This window comes from Talpa europaea (genome assembly GCF_964194135.1).
Source record: "Talpa europaea genome assembly, chromosome: 10".
NCBI classification, from domain to species: Eukaryota; Metazoa; Chordata; class Mammalia; order Eulipotyphla; family Talpidae; genus Talpa; species Talpa europaea.
Genome location: NC_140077.1, coordinates 22,670,466 through 22,695,979, shown reverse-complemented (window position 1 = coordinate 22,695,979; position 25,514 = coordinate 22,670,466). Strand labels below are relative to the sequence as shown.

The window sequence follows — 25,514 nt, the reverse complement described above, 5'->3', positions numbered from 1 at the left end:
TCTGGATGGCTAATAAACTTCAATTGTTCAACTTGCCCTTGAGTTTCATGTCTTTGAGCTCCCATATGTATATAATTACATTTGCTTTTTCCTGATAATGTGTCTCATATCAATTTAATTATTTAACCTAGTCCAAAAACTGAAAAAAGGAGGAAGGGAATTTTTTCCCACCTCTGGGGCATGATTATTGCTATTTTATAGATGAGAAACTGAGGCTTATGGAGTAAAACAACTTGTTTAAAATAACCATTAAGTGTGGAGCCAGGGTTCAGACTTAAATGTCTCTGATTCCCAACTCCATGCTTCGCATCAGTACATCCCACATTATACAGGTAGTGTTACTGATAATACGCATTTTAACTGAAAGAGTATTTCACAGGTTCAAGTACGTAAGTACTCTGGCTAACTATATGTCCTCCTTTAGATGCCACCCCTAATCACCCCAGATTATTGCTTGGTGCCTGTGTCTGGAATTTGTTCCCCACGACCGACTGTTCAGGTAGGCTACTTTATGGAAGCACTCAACCCCCAGTCAGCAATTGGAAGCTAAGGGCGGGGCGGGGCTGTCGGAGCGGAGGGCTGGTCTGCCCAGGTCTGGCTCCAGGAGCACGCGCAGTCTTCACAAACGGTGACGTAAGAAAAACGCGGCGGGGGCGACCGCGTAGGGGCCGGTTCTGATTGGCCACCGTTCGCGCGCGAGGGGTCGTGCCTACTCGTCGCCAAGTAAACAGGGAAGGTAGAGGCGGGTCAAAGAGGCCCCGCGACGTGATTGGCCAGGCGGGGTGGGGGCGTCGTGGATTGGTTCCGGCAGCAAGCTCAGCTGTGTGGAGCGCGCCGGGCCGCGGAGCCGGCGGCCTGAGGGATGGACGAGACGAGCCCACTAGTGTCCCCCGAGCGGGCCCAACCCCCGGAGTACACCTTCCCCTCCGGCTCGGGTGCTCACTTTCCGCAGGTGCCGGGGGGTGCGATCCGAGTGGCGTCGGCGGCCGGCCCGGTCCCTTCTCCGCCGGGCTCGCCAGGCCACGACCGGGAGCGGCAGCCGCTGCTGGACCGGGCCCGGGGTGCGGCGGCCCAGAGCCAGACCCAAACCGTGGCGGCGCAGGCCCAAGCCCTGGCCGCCCAGGCCGCGGCGGCGGCGCACGCCGCGCAGGCCCACTGCGAGCGAAACGATTTTCCCGAGGACCCTGAGTTCGAGGTGGTGGTGCGGCAGGCCGAGGTGGCCATCGAGCGCGGCATCTTCCCCGAGCGCATCTACCAGGGCTCCAGTGGAAGCTACTTCGTCAAGGACTTGCAGGGGGTGAGAGCGGGCTGTTGGCTTTGGGGACGGTGGGTCTGTCCGGGGGAGTTTAGGGCTTCGCACGTCCAGCGGGAGAAGGGGGGCTGTGAGACTGCAAAAGAGGGAAACTTCACCGTGCGGAGCCGCTTGGCAGGATTTCGGGATGTCACTAAGGACTGGTCTTGGGAAAGCTCTGCGGATGAAGAAATAAATCAGAACCTGCTTGGTGGGGGAGGAGTGAGCGGAAAATGAAAAGAGGAAATTGACCAGATACACGCAAGACACTTTGTAGTGTGATGGGGCAATCTCAGCCTATCAGAGGACAGAGAGGCTGGGGGATGCTGCTTTCTAGTAGGTTCCTTTTTCTTCTTCATTTCTGATTCCTCAGCTTTAGACTGTTGAAACTACTATTAGGTCATTGATCTACAGATTTGAGCTCGGGGCCTGTTCTCTCCTTTTGGACTGATCTGTTCGGTGTCTGTAGATACGTTCTCCCTTCGACTGAACTCTTTTTGTCACTGTGCTTTGAGGAGGATGGGTGACCTGTCAGGGACTCTGACGGGTCAGTTCCAGCCTTCTGTATTGTGAGATGTGTCCTGCCACCGTCCCAGATCTCTTATTGGCAGACATTGGTGATATGAGTGGGTGGACTCACCAGTTTCATCTGTTTTGGTTATTGCTCACTCTGGGAAATTGTTCAAATCCTCTTTTATGGTTCCTGAGTTTGGAATGAAAAACACGGGGCTCTCAGCCACTTTTTACTTTCATTTCTCTCTCATGATTATTAATTTGCTTTCCAACTAAAGCATAGTGTTTGCTGACCTTTATTTCGTCCCCTGTGTGTGTGTGTACAGGAGGATGGGGTGGGATGGGAATGGGGCATGAAGTGACCTTTCTCCTGTTGAGAACTGCACAACAATCTAAGCATTTAGATCAAATCACAGGTATCATTGGAAGAGCAGTGGGTCAAAACATTTCTTCTTCCCTGTCAAAGTTCTCCGATTGTACCAGGATGGTTTATTAGGGAAAAGTATTATTATATTTATTAAACTGATGGGTGTTAAAGTTCTCTCAAAATTTCCCTGCGTCTCTCATATGTGAACTTTTTAAACGGATGGTGTATTGTTTTGATAGGAATGCGAGTGATCAGGATGGGCTGTGACTTGTAGCTCTTCGTTAGATTCATTCTCCAGATGTCATCGCTGGATTATGAAGAATCAGAGAGTAATTCTATCATCAATTCAGTTCATATAAACTGAGTTGGGGAAAGCTTTGAGAATAATACATCTTCCTAAGTTCTTCAAATACAGAAGCAGTAAGTTAAACTGAAAGCTCAAAGGAGAACCATTCACTGTTAGAAGTAAAGAAGGGTAGGTATCCTGAGGTCTAGTTGTTAGCAACATGCTTTCATTTTTTTTTTTTTTTTGTAAGTGAACCAGAATGAGATCTGATGTATGAGGGTTTTTACTTTCATTGTGTGTGTGTGTGTGTGTGTGTGCGCGTGTGTGTGTTTTAGCTTGTTGGGTGATGGAAGAAGGGACAGAGATTGTCTTTGAGAGGTAGAGCAGTAGGAGGAAGGCTTTTGTTTTTCTTTCATGACACTGTTACAGCTCTGCCGGAAGTATGTCAGGTCAGCTGAGAAGTGATCTGGTACTCTGACAGGTGGGAGTAATAGGATCTCTCAGTTGTACCTGGCAGGTAAAGTGCTACCATCTCAGTGTATAAGACAGAGAATGATAGACTGTGGGTATATTTCTTGGTGATTTGCAGGATCCCAGTCTCTGAAATTTCCTGGCCACTGTCCTTTCTTAGAGGGGAAGTCAAAACACATGTGCTCTGTCAAAATTCATTAATGTAACCATCCTGCTTCCATTGAGGAAATGTAATTTAGAGTAGAAGACCACTTCCTAAATGCTGTCGTGGGCTATACTGGCCCACAGACTCCCTATAGTTGGGCTTGTCATATTTGGCCTTGCTCCATATGCATTTACCTTGTTTAACAATTGCTTAGATAGCACTTACTATATGCCAGCTACTATCTTAAGTGCTTTACAAATAATAACAACAACCTCAATAACATCCTTGAAGATAAGTAATATTATTATCCTTGCAGGTGATAACACTCAGGCACTCTCTCTAAAGAATTTGCGCAGCATCTAGAAGCTAAAGAGTGGGAGGCAAGATTCAGACCCAGATATACTAACTCCTGAGTTCATGCTCCTAACCAGTATGCTCTCCTCCCTCTGAGTTAGTCACTGAATTTCTGATTTCTCTTTTCAGCTAGAATATAGTCTTGGCTATGTATGGCAGAAAATTTAAAATTTTAAATAATAACTTGAATAAAAGTAATAAGAGTCCATAACTCTCATAAAAGAAGTCTACTGCTCAGGGCTGGTGTGGGATTTCGTTTTATCGGGGGTGCAGACTCCTTCCATCCAGCTGATCAGCTGTCCTTAGCATGTAGTTTCTACTTTGGGATCCGTTGTGATTACTCAAGACATCTTGTATACTCTTCAGTCAAGTTTTAGGAAGGAAAGGGGATATAAGCTCCCTCTCCCTTTAATACATTTCCAAAAAGTTGTGCCAGATTCTTCTTCTTATAGTTCATTGTTTAGAAGTTAGCTGCAGTAGTGACTAGGAATTAGCCTATATCTTGCCCAGCTAAAACTCAGGGAGCTTGTGTCCAAAGAAAAGGGAACAACGATTGGGGGAACCAGTGGTTCTTATAACAGTTGCTTTTGCAGATAGAAAGTCCAAAAGGTTCTTGAAAATATTAGCCCTAATTCTACATCCCGGTTAGGATGAGTTCTCCCTCAGGGCAAACAAATGGGTACCTGGAACAGCAAGATGGAAAATGCCAGATCAGAAATGTTGGTAGAGAATACTCATATTACCCTCTTCACTTACATCCTTGTGCCTCAGGTCTCATGCCCAGTCACCTACAGAAGTATTTTTTGAACATTTTCTCTTTTATGAGGCTAGCACTAATATTAGTTCATATTTACAAGAATCATAGAGAAGCATGTGATTCACTAGTATATTAAGAGGATTAAAATGAGATCTCACACATGAAAGCCCTGGCATAGCTCCTGGCGCTTAGCAGGAGATCAGCATGTTTTGTTTTGTTTTGAAGTTACATGCTTATTGACCTCAGGATTAGACTTTCTTGGTTACATGGCATTGAATAAAGTAAAAGTAGTATAATTTTGGGAAGATGCTTTCATGACCATTGAGGATAGTAATTCAATTACCAATAGTAATTGGTATTTCCTCCAAATTTTTACAGTCACACTCACATTTTCTAGGAAATTGGCCTTCATCAGTAATTACCAGGCATTTAAAAACCATGGGTTTTTTACAAATATAATACGGTATTTTTTCCCATTTTTCAAATGTAAAACTATAATACTGAATGTGCTTCTTCTAGCTATCTGTGCCCTCCAAGAAATTCTGATGTCCTTGTGCTTGGTTGAGAACCACACTCATAACCATCACCAAATAAAGACTCTCAAACAGAATAATTTTTTAAAACTAAAAGGTTAAGAGGCAGTCATGTTTGCATATCATCTATAATTGTAGTTCCTGAGATTTAAAGCATCATCTACTCTCTGTTATAGGGAGACAAGCAGGTCATAGTTTTAAGGCTGAGGCAGGCTGGGTCAGTGGCAGTGAATGGGAAAATAATGATAGGCTACATCTCTTTTATAACATTCAATTTGGATCTGTCTTCTTTCAGGGTCTTATATACTTGGAGCAGATCATCCCTGTCTTTTGTGAGGATAACATGTAAATAAGACTTTCTTCCAACCTCTGGAACAGAATACATCAGTTCTCAGAAATGATTCCGGGGCCTGAAGTAGTACCTTCTTGGAGTCCACAGATCAAAATTATTTCATATTAATTAATTAATTTTTAAAAGATTTATTTATGCATACAAGAGCTGAGATACAGGTCAAAGGTGTGGAGGGTGAGAGGATTCACCAGAGACAGAGTGGGGAACAGAACAGGCAGACTGACTGAAGTACACTGCTGAAGGGAGCAGCCGGCGAGACAAGAGAGGTCTGCTGTGCCATGTGGGTCACCTCCCTGGCTGGGGATCGAACTCGTGTTGCAGAGGCTACGGACGGCTTCATAGGTAACGTCTTAACCCCTTGTGCCACCAGGGAGGCCCATTTCATATTAATTTAAAGACTTTGTTTTCCTTTTTCAATCTAATTTCTTTAAGCGTATACAGGGGAGATTTCCAGAGGCTGCAGGATGTGTGATATGAAAACTGGTTGAATACTAAAGGAAGTTCTATTCTATTAACCCAAACGCTAGGGAGATTTGCAAAAATGTAAAACAATGCCATTCTTCTCACTGAAAATTGTTTTTAAAAAGTTGCTTTTCATGGGCATCCCTGGTGGCGCATGGGGTTAAGCACAGCCCTATGAAGCAATCCGCAGCCTCTGCAGTAGGAGTTCGATCCCTGGAGGTCAGGGAGCAACCCATATGGCGCAGCAGACCTTTCCTGTCTTGCCAGCTGCTCCCCTCAGCAGTGTATTTCAATCCGTCTGCCTGTTATGTTCCCCACTCTGTCTCTGATGAATCCTCTTACCACCACCCCCACCTCTGGCCTGTACCCCAGTACTTGTATGCATAAAAAATCTTTTTTAAAAAAGTTACTTTTCATAACAACGTATCCCTTAGGTTAATATGTAATGGATTTATTTTTATTATTAAGTGAATTAATGCTTTTAACATTTCATTTTTAATTTCTGCTATAAGAAAATATAGATTTTGCCCACAAAAACAAAGGTGTTTGGGCTCCTTAATAATTTTTAAAAGTTTGAAGGTATGTTGAGACCCAAAAGTTTGAGAGCTGTCTACTTCATTCTTACCAAACTTAAAAAAAGAACAAATTGTTTTGTTAAGTTATTTCTGTATATATTTCACTGTGCAACATGTTATGTGCTTGACTGTCCTAGATTTTCACATGGCATAATACCTTCCTTAGGGCTACTGGAAAGATACCAGAAATCCTTTGTTTCCAGTTTCCAATGAATAACCTCTTGCTTCCTCATGCAATTCTGTTTTTATCTCCAACTTCTTGCTGCTGCTTAAGCTTCCTGTACCTTACCTTCTTCATTAAAAGAGAATTAGTAAGTGAATGTTAAGGAAAAGTGTTTTGAAAATATTGGCATTAAACTGAAGCTTTCTTCTAAATGCAATGAAGGAATTGAATGTACATTAAAGAAGAGAGAGAATGGTAAGAAAAAAATAAGCAGTAATTACTTTCTTTCTCAACCAAAGTGGTCAGTGTCTTTCTAATTTGAATGGTTAAGTTGATTTCTCTGACTAAGGAGAGTGTTCTTCATTATTCAGTAACACAGTTGATTATGTAAGATGAACATTAGCTTTGGAAATTAGGCCAGTGATTTACTTATATATCTAATTAGCAACCCCTCAGAGCGTTCACACAAACTTGGTGCTGAGCAAGTGTTAATAGAACCAAATTGGTCTGAGGCCTACACTTAGTCCTGAAAAGCACTTGTCTCTCTTTCTGTCTGAATGTCCGCCTGTTCCTCCATCCTTCCCACTCTACCATTCCCCCATTTGTCCAGTCCAGGCACTATTATTTATGAAACCCTTGTAATACTAACATGCTTTTAGAGTTGGTGAAATGCTTTCTGCTTATCCGTATGGTGAGAAGAAATCAAAAGTTTGAGAATTGAGTCTGCAAATGATGATTGGCTGCTGTCTTAGCCTACAGTTTCCGGTTTCTTTAAGTGGAGTATTTAAATCTCAGTCCTGATGTTTTTCAGTCCCTGCTAGTATTAGGGATATCTTAGTTTTCCATTTGGGGACCGGCTTGCTGAACTCCATATTGTACCTTAGTTGAACTGTTGGGCTCTAGGATGTGTGTCAGGTTGTCTTGTGGTTTCACTGCCCAGGTTCCAGAGTTTACTGTGGTCTCCTCAGTGGTTCTCTGAGTGGCCAGCCCCTTACTGGTACTTCTGTGTGGTTCAGAGCTGACACAGAGAAGAAGCAGAGATAGAGAGGAAGATTGCTACTTAGGCCTCTTACTAGCCACTGTGGATAAAAAATATAATTCTGAAGACTTTTGATATGAATATATGCATTGAACTTTTTTGGGGGGTATGTTTGCTGTGTTTAAGAATATATTAATTCTTTTGGAGGGAGGAGGAACATTCTGTATTTCTCTTACAGTCTCAGATCCTTGCAAGGCTTCTTGAAGGAACTGACCCCAAATTGATTAGTAATTGTTGGAGACATGTACCTAGCCAGTTCTTCATATGAGTACTTAATGCAGGCAGATAGATGAGCATTTTATGCTGTGACCTGCCATTCAGGAAGTGACACCCACGGGAAAATGTCTTATGATCTAGACTAGCTTAAGTTCGCTGTGGGGTAAAGGGAGAGGGAGAGTCATATGATATGAAGATGAATCACTGGAGTATATACTATACTTTCTTTGAAATTACCAGTTTGGGGACAGGAGGGAAGGAGGGCCTGCTGACCGGGGGCAGAGACCTTCAGGAGGGACGCCATAGTTCCTGAGCTGCAGCAGGACCCCATATTTCCAGGCACCTTTGAGGATTCAGTTACCATCCGCTAGGGAAGATGGATTTTAATCGTTGTGGCATTTCCTGTCTTGATTTGTTGCCCATCACATTTACTTAAAAGAACTCCATTCTAACCAGGTAGCAGATTCCTTTACCTGCTATGATTTTTCTCCTTTGTTGCTTTTTTATTTTGCCATACCTAACCTTTTATTTTAAGGTCTTATTAATACTCAGAAGGTAGGGTAGTAAAACTGATAGAGGAAATCAACCATTAATGAAGGAATTGTCTTACCCTCATTTCTTTTTTTTTTTTTTTTTAAAGATTTATTTACACAAGCACTGGATACAGTCAGAAGTGCGGGAGGGTGAGAGAATTCACCAGAGCCAGAGCGGGGAACAGAACAGGCAGACTGACGAAATACACTTCTGAGGGGAGCAGCGGGCGCGGCAAGAGAGGTCTGCGCCATGTGGGACCCTTGCTGGTAGCCGGGGATCGAACCGGCGCTGCAGAGGCTGCAGGCAGCCTCACAGCCCAGCGCTCAACCACTGCGCCACCAGGGGAGGCCCTTGCCCTCATTTCTTAATACTTGATTTGCCTCTGTTGATTATTTTTTGACTTTACACAATTGACACAGAGTAACAGTATGTTAGTATGTACCTTGGAAGTTGGGATTTGATGGTGTTCAATTTCTGTTGTACATAGCAAACTTGGAAACTTCTTTGGCTATAGCCTTTTCTAAATAGTGGGTTCGTTCCTTGCACACGTGAGTTGGTGTCTTCCCCTTAGAAGCTGGGGAGAGGGTTGTGTCTGACAGTAAGTTGGGGTTTTCTGTCTTTGCCCTCTCTCTTTTTGTACATCTGTCCTTTAAAATACCATTTTGTTTTGTTACTGCCTGTAGGAGTGGCCTGCGTGGGGTGGTGGGCATGCTGGGCTCAGCATGGGCCTGTGAGGAGAGGATGACAATTGGGAGGCTGGAAGGAAAGGGGTTGTGTCTGGAGGCCAGGCCTAAGGCCTGCTGAGATTTACTTCTGGTAGCAGGTAGACTTCATAAAGGAGTCATGGTGCCTTCACCCTCTCATTTCCTTCTAGAGTCCTGCTGTTTTGGTCTGTAAGCTAGTTTAATCAACTTGCCCTTAACGTCCTCTTTTTTTATTTTATTTTATTTTGTAGAAGATTATTGCTGTCTTCAAACCTAAGAATGAAGAGCCTTATGGACAACTGAATCCTAAATGGACCAAGTGGCTGCAAAAACTATGCTGTCCCTGCTGTTTTGGCCGTGACTGCCTTGTTCTCAACCAGGGCTATCTTTCAGAGGCAGGGGCCAGCCTGGTCGATCAAAAACTGGAACTCAACATTGTACCTCGTACAAAGGTCAGTGACCTGTCTCCAGGGAACCTTACTGCCTGGCCAGACTTTTCCTGGAGTCAAAGCCAGGCTACATGTTAGTAGGACTGCTAGGTCCAGTGAGGGCTATTTATGCTCCTATTTATGCTCAGCCTTTTGGGACAGGGTGGTAGGTTTAAGCTCATGATTTGATGTGATGAAAGTGATCCTGAGAAGGAAACACATGAAATTTTTGCATATTTTTTGGAAGATCTCTGACCTTCTGTGCATATTTATGGGTTCCCTGTATATTTGTATCCCAGATAACCTCAAGCTGGTTAGGAACCTGTTGACTGTTGTGGCTCACTCTCTGAGAGTTCTGTGCCATTTAGTTCCTTTCTAGAATGGGCTAGCTGATAATCATCTGAGTACTTACGCATGATCTGGCAAGGAGAACTGTAGATGGACTGGCAATTAGAACAAAGGTTTGACCTAAACCTCTATAGTGAACTGACATGAACTTCTCCTCAGCCATCCTTATGCTATGCATTCTGGTGCTTGTCTAACTGTCTGGGCCTTAGTCCTCTCTGAGAGTCTGATGAAAACTATAGATCTTGGGCCTTCCTGGTGGCACAGGGGTTAAAGTCTCAAGCTATTGCCAGCTACTGCGGCACCCACATGGGCAGATCTCTCCTGTCTCACCCGCTGCTACCCTCAACAGTGTATTTCAGTAGATTTGCCTGTTCTACTTCCCACTCTGTCTCTGGAGAATCCTCTCGACACCCCCCCCCCCCACACACACCCCTCTGGCCTCAACCCCAATTCTTGGATGCATAAATAAATCTTAAAAAAAAACAACAACCTGGGCCTCCCTGATGGTACAAGGGGTTAAGATACAGACTATGAAGCTATCTGCAGCCACTGCAGCATGAGTTCGATCCCCAGCCAGGGAGCTACCCACATGGCACAGCAGACCTCTCCTGACTCGCCCATTGCTCTCCTCAGCAGTATATTTCACTCTGTCTGTTCTGCTCCCCACTCTGTCTCTGGTGAATCCTCTCACTCCCACACCTCTGGCCTGTACCCCAGTTCTTGTGTGCATGAATAAATAAATCTTTTTTTTTTTAAAAGCTATAGATCTTGTTCCCAGAAAAAACACATCTATTAGCAGTTATTATTTTATATATAATTATAAATATAATTTTCAGGGGGATGATTCATAGACAAGTTGAAGTCTATCCATTTACTCCCTAGGGACCATGCCTCTAGATTAAAAACCCCTGCTTGAGGTTTTCTTTGAAGGTTTAAGTAGCAGATTCTGTGGGCAAAGAGATTGATCAGCAGGTAGGAACTTCCCCTCAAACTTCTTTTTCCTTTTTCTGTTTTACCAGGATATATTAGGAGCAAATGTGGCTGTTGGGAATGTTTAACTGTGCCTGCTCCTTTGCCATCAAACTCCAAACAATAAGCCTGTTAGTTTTGTAAGTTTGTAGTAGTCTGGACTTCTTGAAATTTCTTGAAATTTCCTTCTCTCATCCTAGCAAAGCACTATACTTCCAGTAAGCACCAGCTGAGTCAGTAAATGACTATCAAACCACAGGAAACAATACCAGAGAGCCTAAACTTCAGGTCTGCGGAGAGAATATTTGATTGTAGTTTCAGGCTTGTAGCTCTTTTACTGCCTAATCTTGTGCAACTCATTCTTTCCTTTGTGCCTCAATTCTCTCTCTATGCATCTAGTCAAATAGCACACTTTGACCATCTTGTATGATAATTAATGCTCTTGAGATCTCCTGCCTAACCTGAAATCCTCCTACTAGGCCCCTCCTAGACTGTAGAAACTCTTTTAAGTACTCCTTGCTCTTCAATGTAATTTCCTTTCTTTACTAGGTAAATAGCTGGCTGCCCCGGGCCTGTGCCTGCCTGTTCTGCCTATGCTTCTGGAATGCAGTGCCCAAGAATTAGAGGGCTTGAGTCAATTTTAGCTCTGCAGCTTTTTAATGGGTCACCCTCGGGCAAGTCATTTAACACCCCCTCCTCTGTTCTGTTTTTTACCACTCATTTTGCACCCCTCAGTTTCCTCTCTATAAAAATAGGGATATAGATAGTTCCTACTTTTATAGGGTGGCTTTTAAGATTATGTAATATATTCCACATAAACAGTGCATGGCACAATATAAATACTCCATACCTATTAGCCTGGGGTATTTTTATGACTAATCTGTAATGTTACTTTCCTCCACCCCCCAATCCTTTTTTTCCCCATCTCTGGTCTTCCTCTTTCCCTATTAGAGAATCTTAATGAGGGCTGATGATCTTTTGCATCAAAGATTCAGCAGCAGCTAAAACACTAGCTACATGCGACTGAGACTTGAGAGAACTTTGCAAGCTTTACATACAGCTGCTAGAGAATAGTAGGAGGAAGTCTCTTCCCTCTTGGCCTCCCCACCCTTGTGACAGGATTCTATCCGGTCAATCAGAGGATCTGTCACTATGGAAACAGGGCTCATATTGTATGGGACTTCAAATAGTAGGGCTCTAATTCTCACTGCCTAGCTGTTTCTGCTCTGTGTTTTTGTGAGGTTTCAGATTTTGATAGCTTCATTAGTCATAGAAAAAGTGGTTTTAAAGCATGATCGAAAATAAATCTGATAGGGCGTGGGGAAAAAGGGTTATTTATGGCTTGAGATAACTGGGGTTTTTACCATGGAAACTGGCAAGGTGATCTTAGGAGAACCTTTTTTTCCACTTTCTTCTTGTGCCTGTGTTTCCTGATTTTAAGGCAGGGAGTGCCAACCTGCAGCACCTTTCACATCCCTTTTAGGTACTCATACTGGATGGACCGATGGATGAATGAATAGATCAACAGGTGGGAGGGAGGGAATTATTTTGCTGCAATCTCTCTGTTCTCTTAAGTATTTTGATATGTTATTTCACTTATATGTTTCATTGATATGTTATTTCATTAGTTATTTGCAATAAATTTTGCAAGGCTTAGAAAAAATTTTTCTTAAAATTTAAAATTTTAGGTATTTCTCTGCTAAAACCAACTTGTTGCTACCTATGAAAACTCTGAATGTAGGGCCTTCCCGGTGGCGCAGCGGTTGAGCGCTGGGTTGTGAAGCTGCCCGCAGCCTCTGCAGCACTGGTTCGATCTCCGGCAGCTCCCTGGCCACCGGAGGAGGGTCCTACATGGTGCGCAGACCTCTCCTGCCACCCGCTGCTCCCCTCAGCAGTGTACTTCGGTTCTTCTGTCTGCTCTGCTCCCCGCTATGGCTCTGGCGCGTTTTCTCACCCTCCCCCGCTTCTGACTGTACCCAGTGCTTGTATAAATAAATAAATAAATCTTTAAAAACAAAAAAAACAAAAAAAACTCTGAATGTAACTTATTCATTCATTCACTTAATATTTAGTGATCATGTGTCAGGCACTGTGTTAGGTGCTGAGGATTCTAATGTGAATAAGATGTTCTCTTATTCCCCAAATTTCATTAGTCTTAAGAGAGAAATTAGATATATGAATGGATACTCACAAGACAGTGTGGTAGGTGTGATAATAAAACTACATATGGATTATGATTATAGTGATATCACAATTTTATAATCAAATGTAATACTGATGGCCCATTTTAAAAATGTTTTTTTTAATAGGCCATGTGCATACATCTAATGCAAATATCAGAAGGCACCCTAAAATAAACAGGGAAGAGTAATTTAGCCCTTCTTTCACCTCTGTTTTTTACCACTCAGTTTTTTTTTCCCCTTTGAGGCAGCTGCTATTACTAGTTTCTTGTATAATATTACAGATACAGTCTGCATAACTAAGTGTATGTATAGCAATGTAGTACAAAATCCAAAAGAAGAGAGTATAGGGTATGTTGCAACTGTGGTTTAGTACAGTCGGAATTAATTTCTTGCTTACATCATAGATCCAGACCAGGTAGGCAGCTCTACTACAGTCCATGTCATGACAAGGGGTCTAGGATCCTTCCATGATGTGATTTTGCTATTTCAGAGCCCTTCATTTTCAGCTGCACAGATTGGGGAATATGAACTAAGAGTCATGGGAGATTTTAGGGATTAGGCCTGGAAGTGATGTACATGTATTACTTTGTCACATTCCTCTTGTCCAAAGTAATATATACCCTATCTTAGCTTCTATCAAAGCTGAGAAATGTATTCTTTCCATGTGCCCTGAAAGAGGGACAGTGTTGGTGAGCATCTGGCTATTCCCTGCCATAGTTCCATGAACTTGACACTAACCTAGGTATTGCTTCTCTTTCCACTGTAGGTAGTATACCTGGCTAGTGAGACCTTCAACTATAGTGCCATTGACCGAGTGAAATCCAGGGGCAAGCGGCTTGCATTAGAGAAAGTGCCAAAAGTTGGGCAGAGGTTTAACCGCATCGGGCTGCCACCAAAGGTATAGACTGCACTTATCTGGCTTATCAAAGGGGATTTGTAGTGGTATAACCATCTAAGTGGTGAAGCAGGGTGCCTGCAGACCTGCCTGGAAGCTCCCGTCCTCATTTCTGTTAGGGTTCTACCGTTCGGAGAATAATTCTCCCGAGAGTGGAGACCTTAACTTTATCACTTTATTCCTTTGGACTGTTTAAATGGGCCTCTTGGATTTTGTTGGGCTGTCATTGTCACACCCTTTTTCTCCTATACTTGCAAGGAAATGAAGAAGTAAAGGTCTTTACCACTTTCTCCTTTAATGATAAACTACAGTCCTCGTTGGATATCTGGCTTAATGCTGGGGTCTTTGGACTTAGGCGCTAGGGAAATACCTTTATTCCTCCTTCTTGGTTGCAGGTTGGTTCATTTCAGATCTTTGTTGAAGGCTACAAAGATGCAGACTACTGGCTACGGCGTTTTGAAGCAGAGCCTCTCCCTGAGAACACTAACCGGCAACTACTGCTGCAGTTTGAGCGCTTGGTGGTGTTGGATTACATCATCCGCAACACTGGTGAGTGTCTGTGTGGTTCTGTCCCTGTGCCAGACTGTGGTGAGGCACTTAACAGTGGAGACCTGATGGCTTGCAGACCTTGGTAGCAAAGTGCCTTGCCAGGATGAGTTGGTTTTTCCTAAGTCAGAAGTGTAGGCACATTCAGGGAGTCTCTGAATACTTTTTCAAGACAGGTTATATCCAGGCATATAACGTGCATTTATCAGTAGTGAGGCCTGGAGCCAGTATTTACATTTCAACCATAGCCTCTCCTGGTCTCTGGGAAAAGCCACTTGGCACTTCCAAAGCACCATAAAAAAGTGCTCTAATCCTTGACCCCTAGTCATCGTTGCAGCAGCAAGACCTATCACAGAACAGTTTTGTCTTTTAAGTATCTTATATAAGCGGACTCATACAGTATTTGTCATTCTGTGACTCGTTTATTTCACTTAATGTACTCATTTGATTCATGTTGTAGCATATGTCAGAATACCTTTCCTTTTTAAAAAATAATATATGTTTGTGCTACATTTTGCTTATTCATTCTTCTTTCAATGGATATTTGAGTTGCTTTTACTTTTCAGTTATTAATAATGCTGCTATGAACATGGGTATACAGATATGTCTTTGAGATGCTACTTTTAGTTCTTTTGAGTATTTTGAGTATGCAGCTTTTCAAGTATTCAGAAGTAGAATTGCTGGACTGTATGATAATTCTATGTTTAATTTTTTGAGGAACCACTGTACTTTTCCCTCCCCACAAGGTTGCACTTTTATCCATTATTATCAGCAATGCACAGGAATTCCAATTTCTTTCCATCATTGCCACCATTTATTTTCTGGTTGTTTTTGACAGCTGATAGGTGTGAGGTGGCATCTCAAAGCTTTGGCTTGGATTTCTCTCTTGATTAGGGATTGGAGCATATTTTTGTGTGCTTTTAACCATATGCCTTCTTTGGACAAAGGTCTTTTGCCTATCTTCAAATCAGGTTATATGTTTTATTGTAGAAATTCTTTACATATTCTGGATACTAATCTATTATCAGATGGATAATGGATAATTATCCATTTGCAAATATTACCTCCCAATATGTGGTTTGCTGTTTTATTCTTTTGTTGCAGTTAATTTTTAAAATTTTCATGAAGTTCAATTCATGTGTTTTCTCTTGTCTGTGCCTTTAAGAGTCATGTAAGAAATCATTGCCAAATCCAGTGTCACAAAGCTTTTTTTTTTTCCTCAATGTCACAAAGCTTTTGCCCTTTGTTTTCTTGTAAAATTTTCATAATTTTTGTTCTTAGATTTAGGTTAGGAGTCCATATGAATATCCATATGTGGATATTCAGTTTCCCAGCTCTCATTTGTTGAAAAGACTGACTTTTCCCATTGAATGGTCTTGCCACTCTTGACAGAATTCATTTGGCCCATATATGCAAAGGTTTATTTCAAGACTCTCTTTCCTATTCTGTGGGTCTGTAAATCTGTCTTTTTGCCAGGAATATGCTATTTTGATGACTTGACCTTCTTATAAGAATCATTTTGTAGTAAGTTTCAAAGTTTTGGAGGAAGTGTGAGTTTTCCAGGTTGGTTCTTTTTCTGGATTGTTCTACTGTTTGGAGTCCCTTGAGATTTTCTATGAATTTAGGATGAGTTTTTTTCTATTTTTGCAAAAAAAAAAAATCATTTGAGGGAGCCTCCCTGGTGGTACAGGGGTTAAAATCTCAGTGCTGGGGGCGGGGAGGGGTGGGGAGAGGAAGGACTAGGGTCAAAATAAGAGGGGGTGCAATTGTATGGGGAATATAACCAAAATGAAAATGCATACATTGTGCAAACATGAAAAATGATGTAAGAATTATATAAAATAAAATATTCACCCCCCCCCAAAAAAAAAAAAAATCTCAATGCTATCAAGTTATCGCCAGCCACTGTGGCATGAGTTTGATCCCTGGCCAGGGAGCTGAACCACGTGGCACAGCAGACCTCTCTTTCTTGTCCGCTGCTCTCCTCAGCAGTGTATTTCAGTAGATCTGCCTGTTCTTCTTCCCACTCTGTCTCTGGTGAATCCTCTCACTCACCCCTCTACCCTCCTCACCTCTTGCCTACAGCTCAATTCTTGTGTAAGTAAATAAAATAAATCTTTAAAAAAAGTTATTGGAATTTTGGTAGGAATTGCATTAAATCTGTAGATTGTGTTGAGTAGTATTGACATGTTAACAATATTAAGTCTTTCTATGAACATGTCTTTTCATTTATTATGTCTTCTTTAATTTTTTTTGGCAATGTCTTAGAGCTTTCGTTGCAAAATCTTTCACCTCCTTGGTTAAATTAATTCCTAAGTATTCTTTTTGATGCTACTGAAAATGGAATTGCTTTCTTAATTTCCTTTTGGGTTGTTCAGTGTTAGTGAATAAAAATGCAACTGACTTTTGTGTATTAACTTTTTATCCTTATACTTAGCTGTGACTCTTTTTTTTCTATTTTATTTTTAATTTTTAATTTTTTTAAACAATATTTTCTTCCTCCCACCCCCTCAGGTTGAGTTCCCTTAGAATTTCCTTCCCCAAGGCACCTGTACACCATCACTACAGTCTCCTGTTTTCTTCCCTTCCTCCCTGTGATTCCTCTCCCTCCTCCTCCCCTGCAGTATGTCTCTGATTTGTAATTATTTGCTTTTGCTTTGTTGTTTTTTGTACTGTTATTGTTTTTTTTTACACTGATGTCTTATTTGATTCCCCTATATTCCTGTTGTAAGTGAAACCATTCGATATTTTTCTTTTTCTTTCTGGCTTATTTCACTGAGCATAATTCCTGCTAGCTTTATCTATGTTGCTGCGAATGGCATGAGTTTATCTTTTTGGATTGCTGAATAATATTCCATTGTGTATAAATACCACATCTTCTTGATCCAGTCATCTATTTTTGGGCATTTGGGTTGTTTCCAGTTTTTACCTATTGTAAATAGTGCTGCAGTAAACATAGAGGTACAGGTGTTCTTTTGAATCAGTGTTTTAGCTGTGACTCTATAGGGTTTTCTTTTTCTTTTTGGGAGGTGGGTGTCTATATTCTGCCCTTCTACATTTCTTTTGAGGGGGAAGGTATCTACATTTTGCAAACATGAGTTTACCTCTTCCTTTCTGATTTAGCTCCCTTTTATTTATTTGTTTTTTCTGAATAGAAGTGGTGAAAGTAGGCTTCCAGGCCTAGATCTTAGAGGAAAAGTGTTTAGTCTTTCACCGTTGAATTTGTTTACTAGGGGTTTTCATTTTTATTATGGTGAGGTTGTTTCTTTCTACTCCTAGTTTATTTGGTGTTTTTATCAAAAAGAATGTTGAATTTCATCAGATATTTTTTCTGCATCATGATGATGGTGTGTTTTTCCCTTCATTCTGTTATTGTGTTGGGTTACATTGATCAGATGGTACAAGTGTTACATTGCACAGATGGACTAAGTAAAATAGCTAGTCCACCATTACTGAAAGTGAAAGCCAGTTTTTCTACTAACTTTGTATTTCTGTTGACAGATCGAGGCAACGACAACTGGCTGATTAAATACGACTGTCCCATGGATAGTTCTAGTTCTCGGGTAAGAGGTTGATCTGTATCTTGAAGAAGATGATGAGATAGAATATATGCATAATAAGGAAATGCACATCATAGAGATTTAGGTCATATAAGTTCAGAAAAATCAGGATAGCACTTATGTTAAAAATGATAGATTAATAATTGGTATAGTTCTTCTTAATCTTTTTATTTAAGGAATATCCTACTAAAGGATTTTAGCAGGGATAAGTAGAAGAAAAGCTCAAATAAGTTTGGGACATATTACATACCTTGTGCCTTTCTTGGAGATTCACAGTACACAGCATGGTAAATACATGGAGAGTAGTGTATTAAATGAATCTATTGTGTTTGGCCAAGTGATTTCTAAACTTTACTGACCATGGAATACTTTTCTTATAGCAGATCACAATACTGTAGGACATAAGTTCCTGCAACTTTCTTTATTCACTCATTGCTTTCATATTCCACTCTTCTTTTTCCATGCTCAGGCTGAACATTTTTTAAAAATAGCAGGAAGTTCTCCCCCTCCCCCCTCCGCCATGGCACAGGGTTTAAGTCTCAGAAGCCACTGGTGCTTGAGTTTGATCCCCAGCCAGGGAGCTGACACACATGGCAGCAGACCTCTCCTGTGTCACCCACTGCTCCCCTCAGCGATGTATTTCAGTAGATCCGTCTGTTCTGCTCCCTGCTCTATCTCCGGTGAATCCTCTCACACACACCCCCCCCCCACATACCTCTGGCCTATACTCCAGTTCTTGTATGCATAAATAAATAAAAGTAAATCTTTTGAAAAATAGGAAGTCTACCTGGAGAAGAACGAAGTTTGTTTTTATTCCTCATGGTGTTTTTTTTCTTTCAGTTTTTTTGAGATATGATTGACATATAACATTGTGCAAACTTAAGATGTACAGTGTGATGATTTGATATACTGTTATAAAATGTTTAACCACATTAAGGTTAGTTAATACATTTTCATTGTGTTTTTAATTTTTAACTTCCTTCTCTAATAGTGATTCTCAAACCGCATACATCAGGATCACCTGAAGTGCTTATTTAAAAGTAGTACAGATTCTTCAAATCTTTCCCCCATTAGGTCAGGTAAAACTCAGGCATCCCAGGGGATTCTGGTGCAGGTGTCCTGGACCCACGCTACCTGTTCCTGCGATGGCACCAGTGAGCCGGAAGTGTAGAGCCAAGGACACAGTTGCGAGAATGTCTGATGTGGGCTCTCACAGGAAGCCTGCCCTACTCTGTTTATACTCACCTCTGCCCTTTCCTTTTTATGTATCACTCAAGCTGGGGAACAGGCTCCTGTATCCAAGAGCAGCCAACTGTTATCTCCCATGGTGCTCTTATCTTGCTGGAATATGTGGTCACTGTTAGTGAAGTGGCATCTGACTCAAGGGTCACACAAAAGAACCTTGACCAACTGATGATTTTCTTTTCTTTTCATATTCTGAGGATTCTCATTGCCTTTTCCTAGGAGGGATGACTTATAGTAATTTTTGTTATTGTCGTTTTTCTTAAGACTGTGGCAGCGCCTAGGGAAGCATACCTTTTCTATGATAGCTTCAGGAGACTCTGAGAACTCTGAACAGGCCAGGTTAAAGGTGCCATGAATATTCAGATAATATTCAGGTGCCATATAATATTCAGATTACAATATGGAAACTAGTTCAAAGAATGAATAGTTGAATTAAGTATTAGTGCCTAAGAGGTTGAGATGGGATGTTTTGCGTCTACTTTAAAGGGCCTGAGGCTGGTGGGACCCTAGTATTTAGTCTTTCCTTACTCTACAGGATGCAGACTGGGTGGTGGTGAAGGAGCCTGTCATCAAAGTTGCTGCCATAGACAATGGGCTGGCTTTCCCCCTGAAGCATCCTGACTCATGGCGGGCATGTAAGTCTCAAGACCACTGTGGTCTGTCTTTTTTGCTCAGTTTCAGTTTTCTCATCTGTGCGGTGGACATTATACCACCTCAATCTCAGTATTGTTCCAAGAATTAATGAAATAATGCAGTTCATGCACTTTAGCACAGTGGCTGGCCAGAGCAACTACTCCACAGTGTAGTATTTTTTTAGTTATTATCTTTTTATTCTCATTGGGAACATAGATTTGGGTTTTCTCATCTCCATATTACACTTTTCTTATTCTTAATGAGGCCTGTCTTATAATTTATTCTGTTTGTGTCTCTAAACATAAGAACTGTCAGTGTCCTATTTTCCTCATTGCCATCTTGGAAGCCAGGCACTGCCCTGTTATACTGAGAGACTTTTGGAAATATGGAGAGATATAAGTACTAGCCTGTTTTATTTTTGAAGGAATATCTGACTGTCTCAGTGGCAAGCAATTACTTCTAGATAGGCTTATGTTTTGGAAGGCCACAGAAAGCTTAGGAAAGAGCACAGACTCTGGGATTAGCTAGATCTGAGTTTGCATCCTAATTCCTTCACTTACTATGTTAAATTGAGGGTTAACTGCTCTTGTAAGTTTTCTTCCCTGTTGTATATCAAGGAAGGAGGGATTCTGCCTTTCGCAGTGTTCTGATAGGTCAAGGGATGTTTTCATCACCATATTTCCTTTTGGCCTTTCCTCTTTTCAGATCCTTTTTACTGGGCCTGGTTACCCCAGGCAAAAGTCCCATTCTCTCAGGAGATCAAAGATCTGATTCTTCCAAAGATATCGGACCCTAACTTCATCAAGGACTTGGAGGAGGACCTATACGAACTCTTCAAGGTTAGCTGGGGGAACTTCAACCTTATCTCCAAATAGAAGGAGGAATTCCTAATTTTTTTTTGTTTTCTTTTTTCCAAAGATTTTATTTATTTATTTATTTGTTTGTTTGTTTATTATTTATACAAGCACTGGGTATAGTCAGAAGCGCGGGAGGGTGAGAGAATTCACCAGAGCCAGAGCGGGGAGCAGAGCAGGCAGAAGGACCGAAGTACACTGCTGAGGGGAGCAGCGGGTGGCAGGAGAGGTCTGCGTGCCATGTGGGACCCTCCTCCGGTGGCCGGGGAGCAGCCGGAGATCGAACCTGCGCTGCAGAGGCTGGGGGCAGCTTCGCAACCCAGCGCTTAACCGCTGCGTCACCGGGGAGGCCCCCTAATGTTTTTTTCTAATTGGCCTGATAAAAGCCAAGAGAGAATGGCTAACATTCTTCTGACTTGTGTCTGAATAGCAAGATTCCCACATGTAGACAGACAGCAAGACCTGGTTGGGATTGGTTTGAAAGACATTGGCAGCTGTGATGAATCACACCGGTATGCGTTCTGTGTGTGCACCATGTGACTGCAGTGAACCTTAAAAGCTCTCATTTTCAAATGGAGCATGGGACCTAGAGTTCTTTAGTGTTAATAACGAGACTCGGCACAAGATTATGTACTAGTTCTTTATTCTCTGCATCTGTGAAACAAGAAGTTCTTGGAGTGGTAGTAAACTTCAAGTTTTATAAGCCTCTTTTAGGTTTTCTTTATTAAAAAGTTTCTAATCAGGATAGGAAAATGGGTTCCTCTTAGTGGTTCATGCAAGTTCCATCTCCTGTCTTTCTTTTGCAGAAAGATCCTGGTTTTGACAGGGGACAGTTCCACAAGCAGATTGCTGTCATGCGGGGACAGGTAAGCCTGGGACATGTGGTGTCATCCCTGGGATTTCCCTGGGAGGGGTATGTTCAGTAAATATGGTAAGACTTGCATTTTACACTCTATTTAGTTTATATACATATTTGTGACTCTGCTCTAACACATGAGGGAGGAAAGGTAGCCCTCCCCCATCTCCTAGTCTTCCATGGTATCCTTGGTATAGCACTTACTGTGTGCTTAGTTCTATGCCAATTACTCGATAGCTCATTGGTAAATTAACCCCGTGGACCCTGTCATCAGGTTGCTCAGGGCAGGATGTACAGCTTGGAGGTTAAGAACTAGCCTCAGGAGTCAGACTGCTTCACTATGTACAAGCCTTTGGCCTTGGACAAGAGCCTTTAATTCCTTGCTTGTAAAATGGAACCATAATAATACATTGCAGAGTTGACTAGAGGATTAATGAGATAATACATGTCAAATATTTGGTGAAAAATGGCACATTGTAAGCACTTAGATATTGACTATGGTTATAATTTTTGCTTTTTTTTTAAAAAAAAGATTATGCATAGAAGAGCAGGGGTACAGGCCAGAGATGTGGGGTGGGGGGGTGGTGTGTATGTGTGAGAGGACTCACCAAAGACAGAGTGGGGAATAGAATAGGCAGACTGACTGAAATACACTGCTGAGGGGAGCAGCGGGCGAGACAGGTTAGGTCTGCTTCGCCATGTGGGTTGCTCCCTGGCTGGCTGGGGATTGAACTCGTGCTGTAGAGGCTACACATTACTTCACAGTGCAGTGCTTAACCCCTGTGCCACCAGGGAGGCCCCATAATTTTTGCTTTTAATAAGTCATATTTCTTTTCCCACTTTACCTTCAAAGAGAGCTAAAGAAACCCCCAGAGCATCATTGACCCTCCAAGGCATAGTAAAAAATATGTTTGTAAAATTGTTTAAAAACTCTATAGGGCACTGACATTGTGCTTGGAATTTTGAGGTTTTCTTAATGAGAGCTGGGATGGCCTCTCAGTTAAGGGTATGGCTGTGGTCAGAGTGCCTGGGTTTGAATACTGGCTCTGCCATTTACTAGCTGTGTGGTCTTAGACAAATTACTTAATCTCCCCTTCTCTTAGCTTCTCCATTGCAATATGGTATTAATAACAGCACCTATATCAAGGTTTATCAGTTGGAGTAGTGCCTGGCATATTGAAGTACTCAGTATGTGTTAACTACTTTTGACTGTGATTTTTATGTACAGAAAAGTCAGCTTCTCACATCTTTAAAAAGACAAGGTCTTCCCCATCATAATTACACATTTACTTCTTCCTACCATTTAGCTAAAGACTTCTGGTGAGAGCAATTCTGGGCTTACTGAGCCCGTTTTTCCCTGGAAATGGTATAGAGGTTTTAAGAGCTGCAGTTATTATAGCTTCCTGAATACCAGTTATGTGGTCTTCCAACATTTCCCAAGTAAGGTAAGGGCCCAGTTAGGCTGGTAGAATTTTTGGAAACCTTAAAAGCCTTATGGTGTACTCTGCTATTATAGAATTCAGCATAAAGGAACAAACTTCTCAAGTTTATGTAGACTGTACCTCTGTCCCTACTATACTGTCTTCTCTAATGCCCTCCCAACTTGGCCCCTTGCTCACATCATAGCAACCCTCCTCCCATTATACCCAGCTAGGGCCATTATCTAGAGCGACAAGGTTGAAGGGGGGATTGGGAGAGTAATTTTATCTTTCTCTCCATTTTGTGCTCTTCATAGCCTTTGAGAGCCTTTGGCATCTTAAACCTAGAGTGCCTCCCACTAAGTACTGTAAGTTACCATGAGCACCCAGCATGTAGATGGCTATTGTATCAGTCATCTCCTTGTTTTACCACTCACACCAAAGCAATCTAAGTCTCTGCCAAATAGAAATCCTAGATACTTCTGGGAAGGAAGTTACAGTCTTCTACTTCTGTGAGCCATAATTACAGAGTGAACTGTATGAGGACCCTGGGCATAAGGAGAAGAGGGAAGGGCCCCTTGAGAATTAGAGCTGGGTAATAGATGTAGATACTCACCATGAAGGCTTCTAACCAAGTTAGATAAAGAAAACAAGGTCTGAGGGAAAACTTCTTTATCATTTGTCTCTCTACCTAGATAGATATATTTTTTTGCAAATTTTTTGAAAGTAAATTACAGATGATTTGACATTCTACCCCAGTTACTTCCGTGTGCATGAGAGGCAGCTTCTGAAATAAAGGAAACACAAGAAGCCCCAACCAGAGCAGGTTTAAGTTGGGTGGTCCGCACAATTTACTCCAGTTCCATTTGAATGGTCTTTTAGCCCTCTGCCCTAGTCTTGTACTCAAGGCTCAGTATAGGTTGCTGACAAGTACCAAAACAATTAGGTAGAAGAGGAACTAGTTTCTGGTAGGATCCAGTTCTGACTTCTGATCCCAGTTGCAGGTGGATCTCTGCCTCTTTATGGGAAGCACTTGTGGGCCAAGTGTCTATGTGGTTTAAGGGCAGTATCTGACCTTACTGTGAAAATCTTCAACATCTAGTGGTTTAAAGAAGTCTGTCATAGGACAACCTCAGCTTCTATGTTGTCCGACCAGAGAAGATGAGTCGTGGCAATTCTAATTTTGACAAGAAGAGAAAGTGTGTCTCACGGACACCTCTGAAATATCTATATGTAGACAAAAACTGGTAAGGAGCAAATACATTGTGGTAACCTGGATGTAATCCTAGAACAGAAAAACAGTGCTGGAAAAGCTAATAAGCTCTGCATTAAGTCGGGAATTTGGCTAATAATAATGTTCCAATGTTAATTTGTTATTTTTGATAAGTTTAAATTACAAAAGTTATGAGGAGCTAGGTAAATACAGGAGCTCTCTTTACTATCTTTGTAACTTTTCTGTAAATTTAAAATTACTCCAAAGCGAAAGTTTTATTTAAAAAACAAACAACATGATTATGAAGAGACAGCATTTGAGGGAGAATCCAACTCAAATGTTTTGATTTTTTAACACACAGTCTTTGTAGGAAAGCCAGAAAGAAAGGATAAACAACAGTAAGCAAATAAAGATCACCTCTAATTCCTTGACCCAGAGATAATCACTGCTGACTTCCAGACTTTTCTCTGGATAGGTAGATAGGTAGATAGGAAGATAGGTAGATAGGAAGATAGAATTTTAGAAAATCTAAGTGGATCACATTATAATAATGGTTCCTTATCTTCTTTTTTTTTTTTTTAAAGATAATTTATGCATACAAGAACTGGGGTGCAGGCCAGAGGTGCGGGGGGTGAGAGGATTCACCAGAGACAGAGTGGGGAGTAGAACAGGCAGATCTACTGAAATACACTGCTGAGGGGAGCAGCGGGCGAGACAGGAGAGGTCTGCTGCGCCATGTGGGTCAGCTCCCTGGCCAGCTGGCCAGGGATCAAACTTCTGCTGCAGTACACGGTGATGATAGCTTGATGGCACTTTGTCTTTAATCCCTGCACCACCAGGGAGGCCCCCCCTTATCCCTTTTTCTAATGACACTATGGTCAGCTTTCCACATCAATAAACTATAATTTTTAATTGTTCATTTCTTATCCCTTAAATTATTAAATGAATCCATATTCTTGGACATTTATATAACTTTCACTGTTATAAATAGTACTGACTCTACTAGTTGAAACTAAGTGTTTTGTGCATATTTGTGATTGTTTCCTTAGTCCTTAAACATGGAATTGCTGATTCAGAGGGCCTATTCATTTTTAAATCTTTTTTGTCCACTTGCCTTTCTGAGGGACTGTCCCCTGAGCCAGCCCCACAGCCGTGTCTACACACTGTCTCCAACTCTGAGTCATCGTCATCATCTCTGTCTTTGCTAACCGGAAGGGCAAAAAGAATAGGAGGTTTTTGTTTTAATTTGTACTTTTAAAATAACTAGAGAGGTTTCCATTTTCTGCTTACTGCGCTTTTATATTCTTTAGCCAATTGTACAATTTTCTGTTGCTGTGTTGTTTTTTATTGATTTATAGGAGCATCTGTCTACTGGTTTCCTTTCAGAGGCAGACCTAGGTGCCTAGGCCTTACCCTCACTGATCTCATTTCTCCCACTGCAGATCCTAAACCTGTCCCAGGCCCTGAAAGACAACAAGAGTCCCCTGCACCTCGTCCAGATGCCACCCGTGATTGTTGAGACGGCCCGTTCCCACCAGCGGTCTGCTAGCGAGTCCTACACACAGAGCTTTCAGAGTCGGAAGCCCTTCTTTTCGTGGTGGTAG

At 41.8% G+C, this 25,514-nt stretch overlaps 1 protein-coding gene across 1 annotated transcript; it reads left to right on the top strand.

The window, feature by feature from the left end:
* Positions 1 to 862: 862 nt before the first annotated feature.
* Positions 863 to 25,514, top strand: PI4K2A (phosphatidylinositol 4-kinase type 2 alpha; the record flags this gene model as incomplete). The annotated part of the gene is made up of 9 exons (XM_084245916.1): positions 863 to 1,297; positions 9,014 to 9,218; positions 13,461 to 13,588; positions 13,981 to 14,134; positions 17,633 to 17,694; positions 19,472 to 19,571; positions 20,275 to 20,408; positions 21,230 to 21,289; positions 25,353 to 25,514. The coding sequence occupies 9 exons, from the start codon at positions 863 to 865 to the stop codon at positions 25,512 to 25,514; spliced, it is 1,440 nt and encodes a 479-aa protein (XP_084102042.1).